The 23,767-nt window shown below is 53.2% G+C and overlaps 1 protein-coding gene across 1 annotated transcript; it reads left to right on the top strand.

The window, feature by feature from the left end:
• Window positions 1–4,543: 4,543 nt before the first annotated feature.
• Window positions 4,544–22,588, top strand: TFAP2A (transcription factor AP-2 alpha). Its single transcript, XM_064443581.1, has 7 exons — window positions 4,544–4,594; window positions 9,355–9,789; window positions 12,791–12,842; window positions 14,685–14,916; window positions 15,897–16,015; window positions 18,340–18,481; window positions 20,042–22,588. The coding sequence occupies exons 1-7, from the start codon at window positions 4,544–4,546 to the stop codon at window positions 20,328–20,330; spliced, it is 1,320 nt and encodes a 439-aa protein (XP_064299651.1). The 3' UTR covers window positions 20,331–22,588.
• The last annotated feature ends 1,179 nt before the right edge of the window (window positions 22,589–23,767 follow it).

Genomic DNA, 23,767 nt, shown 5'->3' with positions numbered 1-23,767 from the left:
GCCTGACCTCCTTTCTGCAAGGTCCTTGTCCCCAAGCTCTTAGAGTGGGGCAAGGGTGTGCATCCCCCTTCCCTTTACTGGAGGCTGAGGCTACCCCAGGACCCACCCAGCACAGCCTCTTAAGTGGGGGTCAATGCCCTCGGCTCTTAGGAGGCCTCAAAGTGACCCACACCTGAGACAGCGTGCCACATTCCTCTTGTTCCTGAAATGCAAAGGGCTTGCTGTGCAACTGCAAAGTGGAAGTTAACTGCATCCCTCCCCAAAAATCCTGTAGCTGGAATGCTGCTCCCCCTCCCCACTCCCTGTGTGCCCAGCCCCTGGAGATGGGGCAGGGGCCACACTCCCGCTTTTTTGGGGTGTGAAATCAGAGCTGTGCTGCACCCTCAGAACTTCCCAGGGAGGGCCCTTCAGCACCTGAGTCCCGAAAGAGAAAAAAAAAAAAAAGCCCCAAACCCACGGGCGGGGACAAGGGGTGCGGACACAGATAAATCCAAGGGCTACTGACGGTCGCAGGCCGGCATCCCCCGCGGGACCCCCGCAGCATCCCTCACCCCACGCAGCCCAGACCCCAGCCCGCCGGCTGCTGCCACCTCCGGTGCCGCCACCGCCCCCGGCCGCTGTCCCCCGCCCGCCTACCAGGGGCTGGGGAGAGGGTCTGCACTTTGGGGGAAGGGGGTGTGTGGGGGCTCTCCTTGTTTCCCCCTGCACTGCCTCGGCCGCTTGCAGCGCCTCCGTTACCCACTTGGGCTAGTGCAGCCCCACCGGTGCTTTGTCTTTTGGGACGGCTATTATTATTATGGTCATTATTATTGTTGTTGTTATTATTATTGCTACAAGCACGCACCCGCTGGCGGCTTGCCCCCAAGGAAACCTACCGGCCCCCCGGGGTAGGTGAGGGCAGGGGAGCGAGCTCGCCCGCCCTCACGCCACCCCTCCGCAGGCTCCCGGGCGGGCAAGCTGCCCCCCACGCGGGGTCGGGGGGCCAGCGAAGTGGGCCGGTGCTCGGCGGCTACGGTGCCCCCTGGGACATGCCCAGGATGCTCCCTGTGGGCTGTCGGCAGTGCAGCCCCGTGGGGGGCCGGCCCGGGATCCGTGGGAGCTGGGTGGCGGGGGGCAGCGCGCAGGCAGCGCGGAGGCAGCGCGCAGGCGCAGGTAGGGAGCACCCAGCTCTTTATGGCCAGGTGAGAGCGTCCCGACGCAGGTAAGGGGAGGATTTACCCACAGGCATCCCGGGCGGGTCGCTTGCCCATGACCAGCAGGGATTTGGGGATCCGGAGCCCGCAGCCAGGATGTCTATCCTTGCCAAGATGGGGGACTGGCAGGTAAGGTGACCCTCCTGCCCTGGGGGGGTGGGTGGCTTACTGTGATTTTGGGATGGGAGGGGGGGAGCGGGGAAGGTGGTGGGCCGGGAGGGAGTGGGGGCAAGCCTGACACCGGGGCTGGTGATTTTTGTGGCTCCCCGTACTGAGGGCGGCTACCAGCGAGGCCCGGCTGCAACAGGTCCGTGGTGGGCCGGGGCCGAGAGGGGCGAGGGCTGCTCCGCCGCCGTTGCTGTCCCGGTCCGTGGGCGTCCTAGCCTGGGGGTGAACTGCCCGGCAGCGTGGGCCGGTGAAGGGCGGCGTGTGCCCGCCCGCCGTCCCTCTGCCCGGGGCTGGCGGCCGCTGTCCCGCCGCGTAGCCCCGGGGCTATCCCCGCAGCGTGATGGGTCCCCGCGAGGGGCAGCGCTGGCCGGCGTGGGCCGGGGCCGCGCGGCGTGGGCCCGCCGCGCTTTGGAAATGGGCCGCGGAGAGGGGCTGAAACGTGGCTGTGAACTCCCACCCGAGCCCGTCCCGTGCAAAAATAACGCTGCCGGGTGCCACCGGGCAGTAGATGCGCCGGGGGCGTCTGTGGAAAGCACTCCCGCGGGGATAAGCCGAAAGGAAAAGCAGCACCCACCAGAGAAAGCGGTCAGGTGGGGAAAACGCGGCCCGCCGGGGCCTCGCCCAGCCCCGCGGACCCGGGGCGACCCACCCGTACCACGGGCGAACAGACACGCGTGGAGTTACGGCGGCTCCCAAAACGGGAGACGCTTGGGAATCCCTCCGGCCTCCCTCCGCTCGGGCCCGGCGGCCGGGGTTTGCCGGCTGATGAAGGGGAGGGCGAACCGTCCTGCTCGAGCAGCCGGGCTTTTATTACCCAAAACTACTTTTTTTTATTATGATTTTTATTTTTCTAGGACAGTCCAGTTTAAGGTGGGATCCTAGCTTCTTTTTCTGCTCCCAAGTTTTCAAATCTCTCGACTCTTTCTCCGGACTGCCTTATTTAATTTTTTTTTTTAGGGTACCAGTTAAGTTGCCTGAAAAAAAATGCAGTAAGCAAAAATATCTTAAGATCTTTTTAATTATTTTTACAGTTAGAACCGGCGTCTTTTTATCAGGTCGGTGTGGAGAAGCGATCAAAAGAGTATTTTTAATTTTTTTTTTTTTCTGAAGACAACTCTTATGTAATCGTGCTTACGGACTACCTGCCTGGAAATGTATTCCCGACTTTTCCTTGCAGCACCCCGGCCCTCCTTGGTCTCGCTCTCCGGCGCTTGCGGGCCGCCCCCCCGCTCCCCACGCCGTGCCGTGCCGGGGGTAGGGGGGCAGAAGCCGCCTCCCGCTGTCCCGTGGGGGGTCTTTTGGGGAAAGCCGCCCCCTCCCCTCCTATCCCCGCACCCCAGCCGGCCCGGGGCTAGGGGGAGAGGTGGGACAAGGGCCGGGCCTTTGGCCCACGGGACTCCTGGCCGGCCGCGGGTGGGAGGCCCTCCCGGCCGGTCCGGCTCCGCCAGGACGGCGCTGAGGGGCGATGGGCCCCTTCGTTACCCGCCTCCCCTCCTGTTTTTTCTCATCCCCCCCCTTCGCCCCCCGGGGGCATTAACTAGGCTTAATCTGCCAGCTCCATTTGAACCTCGACGGGAGTAAAAACAACAATTTACTCTCCTGCCACTTGTAGACAAAAGCGCTGGTGAAAAAGAGCATCGGGGGGTGGTGGGAGAAGGGGAAAGGGGGGAGGAAAATCCATTTGGAGGATGTAGATGTGTGTGTGAAGGAGCAGGCCCGGGAGCCTGGAGGCTTTGCCGCCCTTACCGGCGTGGGGGCGCGTGTGCCGGGCTCCCCCCGAGGGCCCGCTGCGGGTCCTCCGCGGAGTGGAGGGGCCGATCGCTCCCGGAGGCGGTACATTTTCCCGCGGCGCCGGGGGATTGCCCCGGGTGGGTGTCCCAGGCCGACAGGGCAGGTTTCTGCGGTTGGCAGAGGGAAGTTTCGGGGAGCGGCAGGGCACCCAGGTGCTCTCCACCCCCACCACCCCCACCCCGCCCCACGCACCCCATGGCACCCCACCCGCGCGGGGATGCCCGGCTCCGGGGGACGCCTGGAGGCCCGGCAGGCGTGGGGAGCCGCGCCAGGCCCGACACGCTGGCCCCACGGAGAAGATGGCTCGCTGTTAGGAACAGCGTGGGATGATGGGGGGGCGATAATAGTAAAAGAAGAAAATCAGGGAAAACGGTGGATGGGCCGAGGCCGGGCACCCCGGGAAATAAACGAGGAGGGGGGTGGAAAAGCAACCCCCGCGGAGGGCGGGCTGAGCGCTCGCTTAGCGGCACATTGTTAAGCAAACGAAGCGCTCCACCTAAGAAAGTACCAAAGTTTTATTACGGTCATTGTCTTGTCCCCCTGCTCAAGAACTTGCAAAAGACTTTTTGGCTCCTGCTGCATTCACATTACAGCTCGCCCGCTTCGATCTGGGATGTTGGGTTTGTTTGTGTTGGGGTTTTTTGTTTGTTCGTTGTTGGTTTTTTTTTTTTTGAAGACCAATAGCCGAAAGAGCCGAAAGGAACAAAATCGTTTATAAAAGAAGCTTTTCAAATATCCACCGAAAAAAAGATCAAATCAAATCCAGAGGGCAACAGAAGCCTCCACAGACAATAACCTTGTTAGAGCAAACCCGAGTCTCGTTTCCCCTCGCTTTGGTTTCTTTAAACCTCGTGGGGGGAGAAGGAGGGGGAAAAAAAAGGGAGGGGGGTGCGGGGCTTCATGGCTAGCCTGGCTAGCCCCAAACTCTCCGCAGATGAGCGGACGGTCCCTTTTTTTTTGGTTCTGCTGGCCACTTTCATTCCCCTCTGGCAGGCAGAGGCGCGGGGGGAGCGGCGGCCGGCGAGCCCGGGAGGGAGGCAGGGCCCTCTGCCCCCCCCCCCGCGCCGGGGCTCGGTGTGTTGGAGAACGCCTTTTTTGTTGTTGTTGTTTGTTGTTGCTGCTGTTGCTGCTCGTGGGTCCGTTCTACCTGTGTCCATCGCTGCAGGTTGTTGTGCTGGCGAGCAATTGGGCTGTTGTTGATATGCTAATGAGGCGATTAGGCTGTGGGTAAAGAGCTGGAAAAGGGAAAAGTTTCCACCATTAGAGGGAGATCTCCGAGCGCGGACGGGAGCGCCGCAGAGGCTCCGCCAGCCGCGCTCCCCCACGCCGCCCCGGCACCGCCACCGTAGGGAAAGGCAGCGAGAACCAAATCCTCTCGCTCACGCCAATCCATGAAAATGCTTTGGAAACTGACGGATAATATCAAGTATGAGGAATGTGAGGTAAGCGCTTTCCCCCCCGGGCGGGGCAGAGCCCCCGGCTTCGCAGCTGCGAGCGGGGAGCCTGCAGCATCTCTCCGTCTCTCAATTTCGTTTAGGAAAACTTCTGCTCCTTCGCCAGGCTTCCTTGCGGTCCTGCAGCTGGAGAGGGGCTGGGGTCCTTCCCCAGGAACTTCGGGGCTTGTGGAAACCCGGCTTTGTCGGAAGTGTGTGAGGAAAGGCAAAGAGGATCCAGCAGCAGTCTGGTCTATAGGTAGATCTTCCGTAGATAAGGGCTCTGTAGGATGCTACACTCTCATCCATATGGATGGATGGGTGGGTGGGTGGCTGAATGAACGAACGGACGGACGGAGGGATGAATGCGTGAATGAAAGGGCAAAGAGACAAAGGGAAGAGAACTATTCTCACATGCCAGGTACCCGAAGCACCCCGAATAAATTGGCTCAGGACCCACGCTTAAAGTCAGCCTTTTCGATGCAGCTGCGGGTTGATCGTACCGAGCTGCACAAATTTGCAGGGGTCAGCTGCCGACCTGAAACCACGGGGTTGCGAGTGGTGTTGCCCCAGCCTCCTAATTTTCAGGGCCAGACTCCCACGGCTTTGAGGAATATTTTAACCGCTTAAAAAAAAAAAAAAATTAAAATCCACCTAATTCGGTTTTGGAGCCGTTCGGCACAGATTGTTGGACGCGCATCTCTCTGTGTGTCTGTGTGTGCATCCGTATTTTTGGAAAGAGACGAGTGTCTTTTAATCTGACAAAAAAGAGAAGAGGAAAAAGAAGAGCGATGCCCGGGACCCATGCCTAGTCTCAAACCAACGAATACTATTGTCACCCGTTTCACAAAAGTTGCCTGTGCAGTGCGTTTAAACCGCCCAATAAAGGACTCCACTTTGCAAATGAACGCAGTTATTTGGTCGTGACCCACGCGTGGGGGTACCCCCAGCCTCGGCGGAGCCTCGCCGACGTGCATGGCTGGGGCCAAGCGGGGGGGTGGGGGACACACACGCTCCCATCCGACCCTGCCGCTGCTTTGGGCGATGCTGTAGCTTAGGAAAGGGACCGAGGACTCGCCAGACTCACCGCCGGCTAAACGATTTGGTGGCTTAGCCCCGGATCGACGAGTTTGAGATAAAGCTGCCTCCCGCTGCGGGAGCTGAGGTCTTAGATCCAGTCGCTGGCGGATGCTTGATTTCTAGGAATGAGGTGTCAAGGGTGGTTTAATTATTATTTTTTAAACCGGGGGGGGGGAGTGTATCAGCTGTGGATTTTGGGAGAAAAGCGTGTCTCTCCCCCTCCCTTCCCCCCAGGATCGGTGTTCAAGCGTGTACACGTGCGGATTTCATCGCCAATGGCTTTTGTTGCCTTGTGCTAATGGGACTTTACACCGAGGTGATACCAAAGACGGAGGGAGCAGCGGCCGCTCCGCCGGAGCCCGCCGGCTCGTGTGCGTGCGTGTGCGTGGGGTTGCCTTTCCGTGCTTTCCTCGGAGGCGGATGCGAGGTGATTTGCAGAGAAGATGGAAAAGAGGGTGGCTGGACTCTGACGGGGATATGACCTGCCTTTAAAAAAAAAAAAAAAAAGAGGAAAAGGGGGGTAGAAGCCCGGTGAGCGGCGCTCAGCGCCTGGGGGGGCGCCGGCGCCCCCGGGGGGGCCGGGAGCAGGCGGGGACCGGGGCCGGCGGCGCGGAGGCTGCGGCGGGGCAGCGGCGGAGAGCGGAGCGGTGCCTGTTTGAGGGAGTTGTTTGGGAGTTGCACAGCCAGTCCGACGGGTTGCGCCGGAGCCCCGGCTTGTCTGGGCCGGGAGAAGCGCTCGCCTTGCCTCTTTTCCCGGTTCCCTCACCCCCCGCCCCGCGTGCCTCCCGCCCTCCTTCCCTCGCCGCCCCCCACCGTCTTTTCCCGGATCCTCCGAGAGGGGGGCCGCGGGGAGCCCGGTGGATGCTCCTTGGACTCCCCAGCCCCCCGTCGACCTCGGCATAGGGCTCGAACCGGAGGAGGGAGGAGGAGGAGGGCTGACACCCAGAAGGGGAGACACCCAAAAAAAAAAAAAATAAAAAAACCCAACTTTCCCAGCCGGTTTCCGGGGCGCGGAGGCGAGCCGGCTCGGCGGCGCGGGGCGGCCGCCGCGGGGGCAGCGGCGCGGGCAGCCCCTCGGCGGGGCGCCGTCGAGGCATGGACGGGGCGGCGGCGGCGGCGGGCGGCCCCGCGGAGCCCACCCCGCGCAAAGGCGGCGGCGGCGGCGCGGCCGAGGGCGGCAAGAGCCAAGCGGGGAGCCAGCAGCCGCTCTTCTCCCTGGGCTTTGAGGCCGGCTACGCGCAGCAGCCGCAGCCCGAGGTGCGCCCGCGAAGGACCGCGGGGCTGGGGGCAGGGGGAGGCGGCGGATGGAGGGGGGGGGGGGATTGGGGGGGGGAGGGGAGGGGAGGGGAAGGGAAGGGGGGATCCCGCGCCCCCTCCCCTCTCTCCTTCTGCCCGTCTCTTCCCCCCCCAGCACCGCACCCCCCTCCTGGCTCCCACCCTCTCCCTCTCTCCGGATCTCTTTCTCTTTCACTTTTGCATGCCCTGCAACCTTTTAAAATGTTGCCCCTTTCCTGTGATTCGTCAGACGCAGCAGCATGTCCCCCCTCTCTCTCTCCCGCTCCCTCTCTCTCCCTTTTTGTCTCTCTCTCCCTCTCCCTCTCCCCCATCTCTGATTAGATACACTGATTCTTCATTCAATGGACGTCATTTAGAACAGGCTCTGCCTTGAGTTGCCTTCTCGCTTCACGCTCGATTTCCAGCCATTCTTCCCTTATTAAGTATTCGTGTAATATTAATAGTCATGAATATCTGCTATTAGGAGTCTCCAGGAAGGCAGCAGATCTGTTATTAGGAGCTCAAGTGAAGCAGCAGCTAAGTCAAAGGAGAAAAAGAAAGAAAGAGACAGAGGAAAAAAAAAAAAAGGATTAAGAAACAAACACACACACGCTAAAAACCAAACCAAAAAAGGCAAAAAAAGCGCGCAAAACAAAAAAAAAAGGCAAAAAAAAAAAAAGCAACCAACTTTGACTCCTCACACCACGCCAGGATAGAGAGCTCGCCTTGGCAACACCCGATGAAGGGCAGCAGAGATCGGTGCAAGTTCTGATGGATTATAGTGGCGCGCCCGCGGTGCAGGAGCAGCCCCGGCGCCCCGGTCCCGCCGCCCGCGCCTAGCGCCGGGCTCCGGCCGCGCTCCCTCCGCGCCGCGCCGCGCCCGCACCCGCGGGGCTCCGCCGGGGCCGCCGCGCCGCCCGTCCCTTCCCTCTGCCTGCTTGGGGGGTTGGGGTTTTTTTTGGTTTTGTTCGTTTTTGGTTTTTGTGGTTTTTTTTTTCCTCCTTCTTCTACCTTGACTCGTAACCCCCGACTCTTCGCAGATGTTAGTACACAGTTTTTCGGCTATGGTGAGTTGCTTCACGTTTCTCTCGGAGGGGGTTTGGTGTGTGCTGGGTGTTGCTATTGTTGTCGGCGGTGGCGGTGGCGGTCGGGGTTTCTCACCCAGCTTTCCGGAGAGGGCTTTTTTTCCTTTCCTTTCCTTCCTTTTTATGAAATCGGTGGTTTACCTCCCTCCCACCCCTCTTTGGTTTTTTTTTTTTTTTTTTGCCTTCCCCCCTTTTTTTTTCTATTTGGTCTGCTTCGAGCGATCGGCAGAAGGCTTTACTTGGATCCTACCGCTTCGATTTCTTCACCTTGCCACCTGCAAACGGGATATTTTCAGGTTTCTCGTTTCCCTTTTCCGGGATCGTGGCTCTTTCCCTTGAATCCTCCTCCTTCTCCTCCTCCTCCGCGGAGGCCATGCCTTTTTTTTCCCCCGGACATACCTGCGGGCTCCGGCTGCGGGAGCCGGCAGAGCCATGCCGAAAGCCCCGGGCGCATTCGGGTGCCGCTCGCCCGTCGGTGCGGCGGAGCTCGGGGCGGTGCTGCCCCCCGGGCTGCCCGCCGCATTCCTCCGCTCCCCCGCCGCCGCCGCCCCCAAAATCACCCCCCCCTCCACCCACCCCGGCCAGGGAGGGAGATCGGCCGGGCACCGGGGCGGCTCTCCCCCGAGGTGGGGGACCGTGGCGGCGGTGCCTGTGCCCCGAAACGTTTGTAAAACTCGCGGCGGGGGGGAGGGAACGACCGGTTTGTTTAGAACCTATTTCGGCGTCTTCTGGTAACAAAATGGCAGTGGGCTTGGATTTTCCAGGGTTTTCTTGGAATGCGTTATCGGTAATCCCAGCGATAGTACGGGTCTCGGTTCTGCCCAGGGCCAGCGGGAGCATTTTGGGTGGCGGTAGAATTATTATTATTTTAATAATACCCGCTTGTGAATTGTTCTTTTTATTTGCGGGAAATGCCGGCTCCCGAAATGCCGGGGCGCGATCTGTTGGGAATCCACTGGTATCGCCGCACTGTTTTGTTAATTATTATAAGCAGTCCTGTCGCAATTATTGCTGTTATCGTTATTGCCGTTATTATTTTTAAAATAATTATTATTATTTTAAAAGAGAGATTGCCTCTTAATTGTTTGCGAGGGGAAATCGGAGGCAGAGAAATCCCCAGATCTGCTCTTCTCCGCCTCGGAGCGGACGAATTGCCCATTTTTGCCCGATAAGTGAAATTCGCAAGCCGATTTTGAGGAGAAACAGTTTGATTTTATCTTTGTTTTTCTTTTCTCCCTCTCCTTCCCCCTCCCCCTCCTCTCCCCCCCCCCCCCTTCGCCGCCCGCCCCCCCCCCCCCCCCCTTCATTCCCCCCACCTTCCCACCTCAGGAGCGCCACGACAGTACCAGCAACGGGACAGCCCGGCTACCCCAGTTGGGGACCGTGGGTCAGTCTCCCTACACCAGCGCCCCGCCGCTCTCCCACACCCCCAACGCCGACTTCCAGCCCCCCTACTTCCCCCCCCCTTACCAGCCCATCTACCCCCAGTCTCAGGACCCCTACTCCCACGTGAACGACCCCTACAGCCTCAACCCCCTCCATGCCCAGCCGCAGCCCCAGCACCCAGGATGGCCGGGACAGAGGCAGAGCCAGGAGACGGGGCTCCTCCACACGCACCGGGGTTTGCCCCACCAGCTCTCGGGGCTCGACCCACGCAGGGACTACCGGCGGCACGACGACCTGCTGCACGCCCCGCACGGGCTGGGCTCGGGGCTGGCCGACCTGCCCCTCCACTCCATCCCCCACGCCATCGAGGACGTGCCGGTAAGCAAAGGGGTCGCCCCGGGGCCCCGCTCGCTCCTCTGCCCCCCGTCCCCCTCCCCTCGGGAGCCGAGATTCGGGGGGAGGGAGAGGGACCCCCCCCCACCAAAAAAAAAAAAAAGGGGAGGGAAGAAGAGACACCCACCCCCACCCCACCAAGGGAAAGGCGAAGCCCCCACCTAGAACAATAGGTTCTCGGAGCTCGTCCCTGCGCGACGCCTCCCTGCGAACGCGCCCGCTAAAATATAAATAAATCAAATGACTGTCATCGTTAACAATATCTTTCCTTCTCAATGACAATAAGCTGTTACGATTGGGAGAATATATAATATCACCACAGGGCCGTGCATTTGGGGATTTCTCGCTGCCTTGGGAAAAACACGAGTCTGAAACGCGAGATCTCATTAAATGTCCTCGCAGGCAAAGGGAAAGGGGGAAAGAAAAAAAAAAAGTGGGTGAAAGTGGCCTAAGAAGGAAAAAAATCGGTTTCCCATGATTACAGAATTGGCATATGGGATAACGACATCTAAAGTCGTAAGAGGATACGGGCAGATCCTCTCCTCTAAAGGAATTAATTGACAAATCAGGGAAGAGGTATATTAAAACGCTGCCGCCTTCTTTTAGCAGCGGTGCAAAGGGATGACCTCATAAATCATTAGCTATAGGTTATCAAATTCAAGCCAGACCTGCTACACCCTATATTAAATTAAATGTTGGGAGCCTATTGGAGGATGTATTATTTGGGGGACCTAATTCTGTTATCGATAAATACAGATTTTAAAAAAGATTTCTAATTAAGCATGATATTAGCGCACGGGCTGTTTAGAAAGAAAGGCAGGGCTATTGTTCGGTTAGGAAAGTGGCTTTATGCAATGTGATAGGTCGTGATCAAAGTTCGTCTTTCTGGGTTTCTCCCCGAAAATGGAATTAGAACATGGCAATAAATTTATTAAAGCCCACAGAGCTTGTGCTGAGGGACTGAAGCTGCTCGACTTGCAGGAGGGAAGAGGAGGAGGGAACTGTGGTATCTGGATGTGATTTTTGCTGAAATGCCATCCCAAATTACAGGATCAAATATTACAACAATATATTCGCTGACAGTTTAATGAGTACAGTTTCGTGTTGCAAGGATAATGGTCAGATAAATTTACCTATTTTTGGGGGTCATTTTGAAATCTTTTGTAAATTATACTTGGGGAAAATAGTGAATTTATTACAGCCCTCATCTGGCTAAATTAGCCGCAGAAAATTGCTGGTTATGTTTAGCAGTTTTGCAATAAACGCATACGCTTCCCAAAGTGGAGGATTTAGTAAGCAATTTGGATCCGTTAAAAGCAGGTCGATTCTTTAAACTTGATATAAAATAACATGGAGGTAATAGTAAGAATAAACTAATTTGTTGACTGCAAGCCCCTGATTGCTGGAGGAGGAACATGACCTAAAATGTTCTCTTCTTGAAAGCTCCCTCTCCTCGATTGTGCTCTGTGGCAGTGGGCCGATTCGGGAAGCCTCCTCTTGCAGATATTTTAAGTACAAATCATTTGATTTGCCTTTCAGGGATCTATGAATTAATAGCATTGCTATACTTCGTGAAAACCAAATGCCATCTGGTTTAAATCCTTAAACCAGACCAGCCAATCCCCCCCCCCCCCCCCGTAAAACTGAATCAGCAGGCTGCATGACAGAAAGCATAAAAATAAGAGGATGTATCTTTTGAGAGTGTTTTATCTAGTTATGGAAAAAAAAAAAAAAAAAAAACCCTAAGCAAACCTTTACAAAAATCTGGGTCAGGAAAGGGTCGCTTTTGAATTTTTCCATTGCTGCAACAGTTAACCTTTAATAAAAACAACCACTAAATATTTAAGAAAAATCAAGTAGATGGTGAAAATTATTTAATCATAAATATCTCTGTGGGATTTTAAACTTAACAGTCCTCCCTGTATGGAATATGTGTAGAAATAACACAAATAAAAGTATTATGCCACAGTACATTTACTTTATGGGTTTAGGGTGCATGCATAAAGGGATCATATTTCCCCATATAGTTAAAACACAAGAACTGCAGCAGTAGTCATTTCTGAACATTTCTCAATTTAATTATACTTAAATCCAGAAGCACTTTAGGCAAGTTACAAATGAGAGCATTGAGTATAATAAAACCTGTAATAAAGCAACTTAGTACCATCCACCCGGAATCATTGAGATCAGGCACAATTAACAGGAGCATAAATCCAAGACAGAATGGAAAATGTTAGAATCAGTATTATTGTTGGACAAAGACTAGAGAGGGAAGTAATAGTTTTTTAAATGGTAATGCCTGGGTTTTGTAACGATTGCGAAATCTTCTATCTCAGCAGCACTGGTGTTAATTTGTAAACACAGCCAGACATTATATTGCCTGTCAGTTTTTGGAATTAGAAAACACGATTTCATTTGACTTTCTAATCACGTCGTGACTCTGCCGCGCGAACCCCAGCTGTAGCCGCCACCGCGGAACCTGCGAGGGGACAATAGTGGGGAGCCCGGGGTGCGTGGGGCCGCCTGCCGCGTCCCCCGCCCGCCCCCCAAACCCCCGCCCTCCGGCACCCCACCGGTCCCCCCTCCTTTGTGCTCTCCCTCCCGCGGGCGCCGGAGCGGGGAAGGGCCCGGCCGGGGCTGCTTCCCGGGGAGGAGGGAGGGAAAAGGAGGGGAGGAAGGAAGAAGCCCGCAGAAGCTGGAGGCCACTCGGGTGTCCGGCTCGGCCGGGCAAGCCCCCGAGGGTGTGGGGGTGGTTTATTTTTTTTTTCTTCTTCTTGGGGAAGAGCAGGGAGGGATGCGGGATTCCTCCTGATAAAGAAAATCCCCCCCAAATCCCGTCTCCCCCCCACCTCCCGCCGCAGGATCCCTTGTTTCCCGCACCATTACCCGGGGAGGGGACACACACACAACTTCTCCCGCACCCCAGCCCTCCCCGCCTTTTGTTGTGGTTGTACGTTTACATCCCTGCCTGTTCCTTTTGTTGCAGCACGTAGAAGACCCCGGTATTAACATCCCAGATCAAACTGTAATTAAGAAAGGTAAGCCGTTTCCCCGCGCATACCAAACATGTCGTCACAGGCTGGGGACTACTTGTGGGGAGGACTTACCCGGCCTCCCACCCCCCACCCCCCCAAAAAAAAAACCCCAAACCACACACCCTCAGCCCCCCGGCCTCTTCCTCCCCCTGGCACGTACTGCTGGCCAAAAGGTTGGAGGTAGAGAAAGAAAACGGTGTGATGCGGGTTGAAATAGGTTCAACCCGCTTCTTAAATGGCCACGTTTGCTGGGTATTTTAATTATTGTTGCGTTAAGGAGGAAAAAATGCTAGCAGATGATCTGGAAAATCCGAGCCGATGTTTTAGCGCGTTAGCAAACAATTCGGTTTGATGGTTTGCCCCGTGCATCTGGCCGAGCGGCTGGGTTTAATCGTTGTTGGTAAACTGGGCTGTGAAAGAGTAGTTGTTCCTCCTTCTTGGGGTTTTCTTATTTAAATCACGGCGGTGGGGAGGTGGGCTGGTGGAGAACAAGGGGCGAGTTTCTGGAAACTGATGGCTATCCGTCAGGGCGGTTCGGTTTTCGTTGGCTTTGTGTTGGCTTGCTCCACTTGGAATTTGAATTGCTCGGAAACTGCTCCCCAAAACGGTGCAAAATATTTCTGGCGTGTTTTCACTCGCTTTTCCTTTCCCCGTCTATTCTTCGGACGACCGAAGGATGGGGAAAGGTGGCACAGGGCGGTTTTCGCAAAGGACGTTCTCGGTGTTAAAGCCATGGGTTTGCGTTTGGATCCCGTGTAGGGAGCTGCTCTCGGAGTAAAACTCGCGGGGCCGAACGCGTGGTTAAGCTGCCGCCTGCTCCGAGGGGTGCCACAGCCGTGCGGCAGCCCAGAATTTGGGTACCCCGGCTGCCACCGGAGCAAGGTGCTGTAGGGAGCCGCTCTCGTCTCTAATCGCTTGCACAGCCAGTGAGCTCAAAGTTTCCTTTTTTTTTTTTCCCGCCCCCCACCCCCCCGTCTGTGAAGCCTTTGTCACGTCAAATTAGATGTGCAAGGGATAAATCTTAAGAGATGCTCTTTCCAAGTCGACATGATAATTGGCTCTTTTATTAGTAATCTCAAGAGTTCGTTTAACTCCTGTTGTATCTATTAGCCTTCCCAGAGCTATTAATGTCACAAGTGATCTATCCAAAAGCGGAGAGAGCCCCCCGCTCGGTCGGGCTGCGCCCGCCGAGAGGAGCGGGCTAGGGCGGCGGCGAAGGGGAAGGCGGCGGCGGGGCTGGAGGGTCCCGGGGAGGGTCCCTCCGTTCGGGGAGGGACCGGCCCTTCTTTTTGGGGGCGGGGGGAAGCGACGGGCGCCGGGTGCCGTCGGGGCGCGCTCCCCCGCCGGGGTACACGCGCGCCTGCTCCTCGCTGCCTTACGGGTTTTTTTTTTTCCACGTCAAAAGTTGCGCGCTGCAGCCGCAGCGGGGGCGGGAGGCGCGGCGGCGCCGTCCCTCCCCGCGGGGGAGCCGGGGCCGGTGTCCCGGGGCGGCGCTGGGGCCCGGCCCGGCCCCGCCGCTCCCCCCGGGCACTGCCCGCCCTTCGGCAGCGCCCGTTGCGGGCCGGTCGGGCCCGTGACGTCCGACACTGACGTGATTTTAACAATTCTTTGCTGCGGGTGGAGGGTTGTCCCGCTGTCTCTCTCTCTCTCTTTCTCTCCCGGCGAGCGGAGGGGTGCCCCCGCCGGCCGCCCTGCCCCTCGCCTACCCCCTGCTCCCCTCCACCCCCCCGCCCCGTAGGCGGTGCGGGGCCGGGGCTGGCCGCAGCAAGCGGCCCCCCCCCCCCCGTCCCCCCCGTCCCCCCGCCCGCTCCTCACCCTCACCTCCCTGCTCCTCCCTCCCTGCAGGCCCCGTGTCCCTCTCCAAGTCTAACAACAACGCCGTCTCCTCCATCCCCATCAACAAGGACACGCTCTTCGGCGGGGTGGTGAACCCCAACGAGGTCTTCTGCTCGGTGCCGGGCCGCCTCTCGCTGCTCAGCTCCACCTCCAAGTACAAGGTCACGGTGGCGGAAGTGCAGAGACGCCTCTCGCCGCCCGAGTGCCTCAACGCCTCCCTGCTGGGCGGAGTGCTCCGGAGGTGAGGGGCGGGCGGACGCAGGAGGCGGGATGGCGGCGGCGAGCAACGCCCGCTGCCGCCCCGACGGGCCGGGCTGGGCCGGGCCGGGCTGGAGGAAGGAGGAGGAGGAGGAGGAGGATGACGAGGAGGAGGGCCCACGCGGGGCGGCGGGGCCGCCCGCCGCTAGGGGTCGGGGCGCGCGCGGCCGCCAGGGCAGCGCCGCGAGGCGGGTCGGGGGGGCGCTGTAACCATGGCAACGTGCAGCCTCGTGTGGCCACGCTTCGGGCCCATGGGGCACGGTGCCGTGTGTGTGTGTGTGTGTGTGTGTGTGTGTGTCCCTCCCCGGCCACGCTGTCCCGTCACGGCGATGAACACCCCCCCACGCACCCACCCAGCCGCCCTGGGAGCGGGGAGGTGACGGGCGGGCACCCCGCCGTGGGCGCCCACACTTGCTGCCCTGGGCTTGTGACCTCACCCAGGCAATTACGCAGCGCCCGGGCAGGGCATAACATCGAAGATTAATTAAACCGGCTCCCACCTCCACCGGTCCGGCTCTGCCACAGATGGGCTGTGTAGGGACGGGCAGGAGGGCAGCCATGCCCCGTGGTGGTAACGGGGGCTGTGACCTTACAAATCGGCCGCCTCCCGTAACGCCTGGGCCGCTGTCTGTGGGGAGAAGCTGCCCCCCAGGTCCCTGGCACTGTGGGAGCTCAGGTGGCTGCCTCAGTGGTCCAGCCCTGGCCACGAGGTACCAGGGGTCCCCACCGGCTTGGGGGGGCTGATCCGGACCTTAGTTCCCCTGTTCCCTCCAAAGCCATCCAAAGCCCATCCTTACGTCTGAGACTCAGCTTTCAGCAACACTCGCTTCTCAGCCCCCCACAACACCCACCCCCACCAAACCCTTTACTCCCCTCTGTGGGAAGGCGATGTTTCAGGGGATGCGGGAGTGGGGACCTCCCCCCGCCCAGCCCCATTTCTCAATGCCTTTTTGTGTGGACCAGGGCGAAGTCTAAAAACGGCGGGCGATCTCTGAGGGAGAAACTGGACAAAATAGGATTAAACCTGCCAGCTGGGAGGCGTAAAGCTGCTAACGTTACCTTGCTCACGTCGCTCGTGGAGGGTAAGTGAGTCAAAGAGTCGGGAGGGCTCGTTTGGAAAAACGTGCCTGTTGCTTTTGCCTAAATGGGAGAAAACTTGGTGTTGGCCTGGGTCTTGTTTTGTCCCCCCAGTCAGTGCTGACTGTTGGAAATTGGAAGGGCGTTATTTTCTGTGCCTCAGGAAAAAAATGTTAATTGTGTGCCTTTGCTTTTTGCTTTAACCTGAAACGGGCCTGCGTGGGTCCTGCAGACTCAGCATTGCGTTCTGCCATTTATTTGCTTTTAAGTTTCCGAGTTAGACATTTTCAGGGCCCCATTTTTCCCCCTCGTTCAAGTGAGTAATCCCTCCCCAGAGTAAGTGGATCTCATTGGGAGCAGCATGGGAAGGATCCCTGCGAACGGGGGCTGCAGCCCTGTAAGAGACCCCCAAGTGTTGAGTTACAGGGAGCAGAGCCTCTAATGCTTCACCACCGTCCTTCTGCCACAGGTGGACAACCAAGCAATTTTAAATGTCAGAAACCGCAGCTATTTTAAGTCTGTTCTCCCTCCCAGCCCGCAGCCACATAACAGTAAATCATTTAAGTTTTCTGACATCTGCATTTGAGAAATGCGTGACCATTACTTCCTGAATTAATTTGGGAATCCTTGACCTCAGTCATGAATTAACGGTGTTCTGAAAGCCTCAAAGTTGCACCACCACCACCCCCCGCTCCCTTTTGGTTCTCATTTTGAGAACACGTGTTCCCTTGGCTGTACCGTTCTCCTCTGCTTTGCTCTGGCCAGAAAAGGTGCAACTTACTTTCGATAGCTTGGGATGCCCTGTGCTGTCAGAACCGGGAGGCGGGAAGCTCAGGTGTTTGCAGTCGTTTAGTTTTGAAGCAGTTGCGGCGTCACGCTGGCTGGCACAAAGTAAGACCGATGCCAGCAAATAGGTCTTCCTCCTTTCCCCTCACTTACGGGTTCGACTGCATTTTAGACCGGTTCAAGTCTGCAAAGTGCTTTTAAGCTTGGCCCGGGCTGCGCAGGTTTAGCTTAAGTTTGGTTGTGTAGGAGGGAGTTTGTTGCTTTGTTTTGTTGTCGCTTCGCATCCTGCGAGAAATGTTTCATGTTCAAAGGGACGGGGAAAGAAGCGCTGCGCAATGCCAGGCTTCATTTTTTTTGAACATCAGGATAAGTGGCCGCACTATATTTATACTGCGTGAAAATTACTGCGTCTTCACGTTTTTGAAAAGGCTTTGCAATTGCATCGAGGCACTGTAGTAAAAAATCACGAGGGGAAGACTTGTAAAGAGTCTAGATTTGGTAGATGCTTAACATTATTTGTGATGTTAATGAATATGGAGAAGGTTTTATGGTAATCTAGTGTTCTGTTTGGCTTCCGCATGCGATGGCTTTAGAGGAATGATTTTTAAAAAAAAAAACAACGAAACAAAACCAGAGGCCCAATCTCCAGATAACTTAGCGGTGGTGGCTAATTTTGGGGGGGATGATCGTATAAACATTGCTGGGGCTTTGAGTCCTGTAGCGATGAGGCAGTTTCTAGAGTACTGTTATTGTTTATGATCCGCTCCATTTTATGGAAACAAGCTCACTGGACTGAGGCTTTGAAGCTCTAATTGGCGCATGCGTTCTTCCGGAGCTAGAGCTAATGGCAGGAAGCCCTGCAGTAAAAACCAACTGGTTCAGGAAATTAAAACCAAAGATTTGAAAATCAACAAAACAGACAGACTCAGTGGAATGACCCTAAAATTCTCATGGTTAATCGTTTGGGGGTGAACGTATAATTATATGCGATCAAGTTAAATTTTAAACACTTAGCTGTTTAATGCATTTTATTTAGAAGAGCTCTAGGAGTAATTATGATCAATATTAATCATTGATGCATTGCAAAAGAATATAGAGAGGTGGCTGAGGCAAACAAACATTTCCAGAGTAAATAGCTGTGAACAAAATGTACATAAATGGCTGTGTATATGTATAGATATGTAAATCTAAGCACACATTCTGGGTGGATGGAGCCTGCCTGTCTAGAAGTATCTATCTGTTAGTCAATGTAAACTTTAAAAAATTCTTATGCGAGATTTCTCTTGTAACCATTGTCATGAAAATACACATTTGCATTGCCCTCGACTGAAGCAAAGAGAACTCCTGCAAGATAAGATGCGATTAGCATTTCTTACCCTGCCTTTTTCAAAGAAAAAAAGTCCAAGCTTTTGAGAAGAAAAGCCCAAGCAGAATGTAGTGCTGCTTTTTTTTGTTTGTTTTAATGGATTTTTTGCCTCTGTGTGGATGTGTACTGATGAGCTGTGTGTTTCCCTCCCATCCCCACCCGTGCCTCCCTTTTCAGGAGAAGCAGTGCATCTAGCTAGAGATTTTGGGTACGTTTGTGAGACAGAATTTCCTGCCAAAGCAGTAGCTGAATTTCTCAACCGACAACATTCCGATCCAAACGAGCAAGTCACAAGAAAAAACATGCTTCTAGCTACAAAGTAAGACATTTACCTTTCTGGCATGTTGCTCAGAAGTGAGGGGGGGCAACAAACCCCGGGTTTGGGGCTTTTATTTGTGAGTGTTTGCCACGTAGCCGTAGCTGGTGGCTGATGGTTTTGCAAGTTGTGAAGGGGGTGTATTTGCCCTCCCGCTATAGGAGAACTCTATAACCCAGCTTGGTTTCCATCAAGTCAGTTCGCGCAGATCACCTTGCAAGCAAGTCGTGAAAATTGTGGGTGGATGTTTAGTTAAAGAAAAAGCAGTAACTCTTCAGAGCAAAACATTCTCTGGGGCCTTTTCGCTTAGCTTATCAATTTAGGTGGAAGGAAGGGGAAGGCTTCCCATTGACTGTAAAATAAAACTGGCACGTTAAACTGATTTCAGTTCGTTAAAATCGGCAATGGTTCGTTCTGCCTAAGCAGCTCTGTTACTTAGCGAATCTAGGGATATTAAAAATATATTTGAAATGACAATCTGCATGCAGTTAAAATGCTAGCGGAGGTTATCATTGGTGGGGCTTTCAGGTGGCGCGTGAGAAGAAAATTATTGTTTTGATATGTTTGCTGGAAATTAAAAGGGTTGTTTAGTAGCCCTTAATTACCAGTGGAGGTGTCACCAAAGGGCACAGTGCCAGAGGGCGCAGGCAGAAGATGGGAGCCGCTTTATGGCTGGAAGACATTAACGCGGGTTTTAGAATAGAGACGGTTTCAACACGCCTGTGAGCTCTCCTGCTAGAAGGTGTGCTATTTCCCCAACCATTTGTGCAGCCAGTGGATGGTACAACCGAACCGCTGCACCGTGCCCTTGTATCCTCTCTTCCCAACTCCCTGGAAGGAAATTTCCAGACCCCAGTTAGCGTCAGCCTTCCCCTCTGTGGGAAGGTCCCTTTGGATTTGGAGATATAGATGTACCTATATAAATGTTTCAGAATACCCTAATTTAAAGCCTCGATTCCCCTCTCTGCCCTCGCTCCTTCTTCCCAACACACAGGCGTGTTTTAGCCTTGTGAAGGAAGGGGCCTGCACCTCCCTCCAGTTCCAAAACAACAACAACAAAAAAGGATCTTCCAAGATGTGGATAAATCCCTGAACCTCCCTTTGGATATCACACCCCATCTATCCCCTTCGGCACGTTGCTGGGGAACTTTAAACTGCCTGTCTGCTCCGAAACCCAGCTGGGCAGGGATGTGTGTTTGTGGGGGGCTGCGATACAGGGACTGGCGTGTGTGTGCATCTGCGTGCCTGTTGTTTGCATGTTGGCCGGGGCCAGGGTGTGACGTGCACGCGCCGTCGTGTGTGCATGCGAGGTGAAGGGAAGAGGCTTGTTTGTGCCGGGGAGGTGTGAGAATTAGGGGAAAAGGTGCATAGAGAGGAGAGGGAGAGGCGAGAGAGCGCCTGTGCGCTCGGGGGCAGCAGCCCCCTTGATCCAGGGGCTTGTGTAACCTAGCAGGGAGCGTGCACAGGCTTTGCCGCCGCCAGTGATGGTTCATTGCTCTCCCTCTCTCTTCCCCTCCCTCCCTGCCTCCCTCCCTCTGTCTCTCTGCTCCATTTGTGCTACAGACAGATCTGTAAAGAGTTCACCGACCTGCTGGCTCAGGACCGATCTCCCCTGGGGAACTCGCGGCCCAACCCCATTTTGGAGCCGGGCATCCAGAGCTGCCTGACCCACTTCAACCTCATCTCGCACGGCTTCGGGAGCCCGGCGGTGTGCGCTGCCGTCACCGCCCTGCAGAACTATCTCACCGAGGCGCTCAAGGCCATGGACAAAATGTACCTCAGCAACAATCCCAACAGCCACACAGACAACAGCACCAAAAGCGGCGACAAAGAGGAGAAGCACCGAAAGTGAGGATATCCATCCCCCCCCCCCCCCCCCCCCCGCCCAACACACACACGCTCCTCTCCCTTCCCCCTCATAGCCCATCGATCCATTCATCTCCCTCCTCCCTCTCCCCTGCACCCAGCACCCCAGGCTACAGCAACAGAATGAGCGTCCTTCTGCCAATCCTGTTCTCCGACTCCGCAGGACTGCGCTGCCCTCTCCCCACACCCCTTCCCAGCATCCACATTTCCATTTGCTCCCTCTTAAATTCCCCCCTTCTCTCCCCACTGCCACCATCGTTTTACCCCGGTTTGGAGCCTAAGAGAACAGAACAGGGGGACGGAGCCAGCAAAGAAAAAAAAGTTCTGTCTTGAGTTTGTGAACTTTTTTTTAAAATAAAACAAAAGGAGGAAAAAAAAAACCCACAAAAAAAACCACAAAAAAGAAAAGGACTTTTTTTTTCTAAAAATATATTAAAAAATTAAAAAAAAACCAAAAAGAAATAAATAATACTTTAAAAATTCTATGAGCTTCACCGGACTGAATCACCACCTTCCCTTACATAAACTTCAGTTAAGATTGTAGCCATATTAAAACCGAAAAAAAGCGAAAGAGGTACCACAGCAGCAGCAACAGCAAACAAACAAAAGGCAAAAAGGACTGATGACATTTTATCAGTATTGTGAATAAACTTGAACACAAAACACAAGCAGTTCCATGTCATATCTTCAGTTGTAGAACTTTTTCCTGTCCAAGGTAAAGCGACCAACTTGAACTTTCTATTGCAACACGATTCACGGTTATTATATAAGGGAATCAGTGTTCATGTATGTATATATTTATTTATGTGTAATTTAATGGGAATTGTAAATATGGTGAGTCTGTTTTAAGCCTTTTTTTATTTATCTGGTGATCTCGTTTACCTCTTGTTTAGTGGGTTTTAAATCTTCCCCTCTTAGTTCATCATGTGGTTCATGGTACTTATTTAGATATCAGAGGTTTTTTGGGGGTTTTTCTCTGGGATTCATCATTTTTAGCCCTGTTGTAGCATGTTAAAGGCGACAATGAAGCAGCTGAACAAATAAAAAACCATGAATTTTTATATATAATTAGTATGACATTTAGTTTCTTGTTGAAGATAAAGTGATGTTGGACCCTGGCAAGGTTTTAAAACATGTTAGTGGTTTTACAACCCTTATGTGTTGTGGAAAATGAAAGAAGAAGTTATTTTCATCCACTGTCTTTCTCCTGAAAGCACCATCAGAGCAATAAATTAATATTGTCTTTTAAAACAAGACTTAGCTTTTCTTTCCTTCCCCCCCTTTTTTTCTTTCTCCCTTTCGTTTTTCTTTTTCTCCCCCCCTTTTTTTTTTTTTTTTTTTTTTTTGTTTTCCCAAAGAACTTCAAACATTTGGGACCACCTGGTATCCTGTATTTCCACTGGCCATATTGGAAGCAGTTATAGTTGTATTGTATTGAGTTGTGCCGGCAGTAGTTTCCATGCCTATCAATGTATCATAGTCCTTTGTTGCCCAGATAAATAAATATTTGATACGCTTTATGTCGATTTTTTTATTCAGTGGCTGTCTTTACCCAGGCGTATTTTTGTTCTTGGCAGTATTTTTTATTCAGTATGGTTACAGTAATTGAGTTTAACTCTCCCTTGACAATTGCTCCTTGCAATAAGCAGCTGAACCCATTGTTTCCCTCAAGTATAATAAAAACTTACTTTCAACTTGGAGTTCAGAGCAGGGTATCATTTAGATATTCCACTGAGTCTGTATTCAGACAAATGACACAATAAAGCACAATGTATTCTTTTGGATAAAAAAAATTGTCTGTACTACTAACAAAATGACACACTATCTTTTCTTTAACCAAAACATAATTTTATTTAAAAAATAAAGTTTTATTTTATTTATGTTGACCTCTAGGTTTTTATTTATGTTTACACGTAGTGTGCAGAATTATAAGCCTATAAAATTTTGTATGTGCAGTTGTCCTAATGGAGAGCGGAGAGTAAAAAAAAAAAACATCTTGAGAAGGACATTTTTAAAAGAATCATTACCGAGCAAATACCGAAAATCAGGCACTATGAAAAAAACCTATATACTGGTGACTCAGAGCTGGGTGCTCCCTCCCCCTCAAGAAAAAAAACAAAAGCTCCGTAGTCGATGCCAACAAAATCATCTCACGGTTGTGAACTTTAGTGAAATCTTGCAGGAGACAGATTATTTCTGATTGATGGTTTGTGTTTTAGTGGAATGCACAGATTGACATTTTAAGATGGTTGTGTCAGTTTATAAGGGACTGAAATTTTTATCTTGAGTTCCTTTTTGTGGAAACCAGGTGTAAAACAGGGAAGTTTGCTTTTTTTTTTAAAAAAATTATGGAGTGTACGTCTTGAAGATGGGCTGTAAAAACATGTGAGAATCCAGACTTTGAATCTATTTTCTTTGGCCCAGGGGGTAGGTGAAGTCAGGATCAGGCTGGATTATATCATAGGAAGGGAGGCTAATGCAGTTTAGAATGTAAAGGCATTTTAAAGAGATGGTCTCCTTTAAGTGCTGATGATATTTTGGTGGCGGCGACTGATTTTTCCCTCTTTCCATCCCTCCCTGACTCTCTGTCTCTTCCTCCCTGCCCCCCCCCCCCTTTTTTTTTTTTCCTTTTTGCTCAGGCAGAAATTGAGGAGGTTAAGAGGGACGTGTTTACAATAAAGCTGCAAAGAGAATTAACATTTGCTCATATATTTTGACGTTTGGTAGGGCTGGTGAAGCAAAGCATTAGATAAAGCCCAAGATGTTTCATTTTGCTTTGGTAATCTACTTATGGAAGGCAGTGTAAAATCAATCTTGCCAAGCAGAAAGAGAGTTGGTGGAGTCTAAATTCTATTTTCGAGAGCCAGCCAGTTTATAAAAATGGTGAATATTTTTTCCTATAAATTGAAAGTGGATCTTCTGAATGCAAAGCTGCAATTGTTTTGAAAACAGTTATTTATTATTTCCAAGAGAGACTGGTTAACTGTAAAGTAGATGTAACAAAATAATGAGGTGAATGAACCCTAACTGTACATATTCTTGACATAAATGAAATGCACAGTATTGTAGCAGGTGAAGTGAAGCATTGTCTATCAGGGCTGTTTTTCTTGGCTGCATCTCAGATTGTGTGTGGGATCCTAACCTCAGGCACAATAGCATTCATAAACAGCAATACATTGCTGCTCTTTCTACAGCAACACATAAATACTCATTTTTAAACGAAAACAATCTTATTAAATACCATTCATTCATATCTGGATTTACAGATGCTTGTTACTTTTTGAAACCTGTACCCAATATAATCGTTTTATACTGGGCAATGTATAAAGCAGTCTTATGCTGGAACATTATAAGGTCATAATAAATAATGTTTTAAAGATATAATTAGCTACTTTATGCTAGGAGAGCGCATTTTAAGTATCC

This window comes from Phalacrocorax carbo, chromosome 2 (assembly GCF_963921805.1).
Source record: "Phalacrocorax carbo chromosome 2, bPhaCar2.1, whole genome shotgun sequence".
NCBI classification, from domain to species: Eukaryota; Metazoa; Chordata; class Aves; order Suliformes; family Phalacrocoracidae; genus Phalacrocorax; species Phalacrocorax carbo.
Note: the sequence above shows the minus strand (reverse complement) of the source record. Positions and strands in the feature narration are given on the sequence as shown.

Coding starts and splice junctions, on each gene's coding strand:
- TFAP2A (XM_064443581.1), top strand. CDS start 4,544: ATGAAAATGCTTTGGAAACTGACGGATAATATCAAGTATGAGGAATGT. Junction 9,790..12,790: donor ACGCCATCGAGGACGTGCCG/GTAAGCAAAGGG, acceptor CTTTTGTTGCAG/CACGTAGAAGACCCCGGTAT. Junction 14,917..15,896: donor CTGGGCGGAGTGCTCCGGAG/GTGAGGGGCGGG, acceptor TGTGTGGACCAG/GGCGAAGTCTAAAAACGGCG.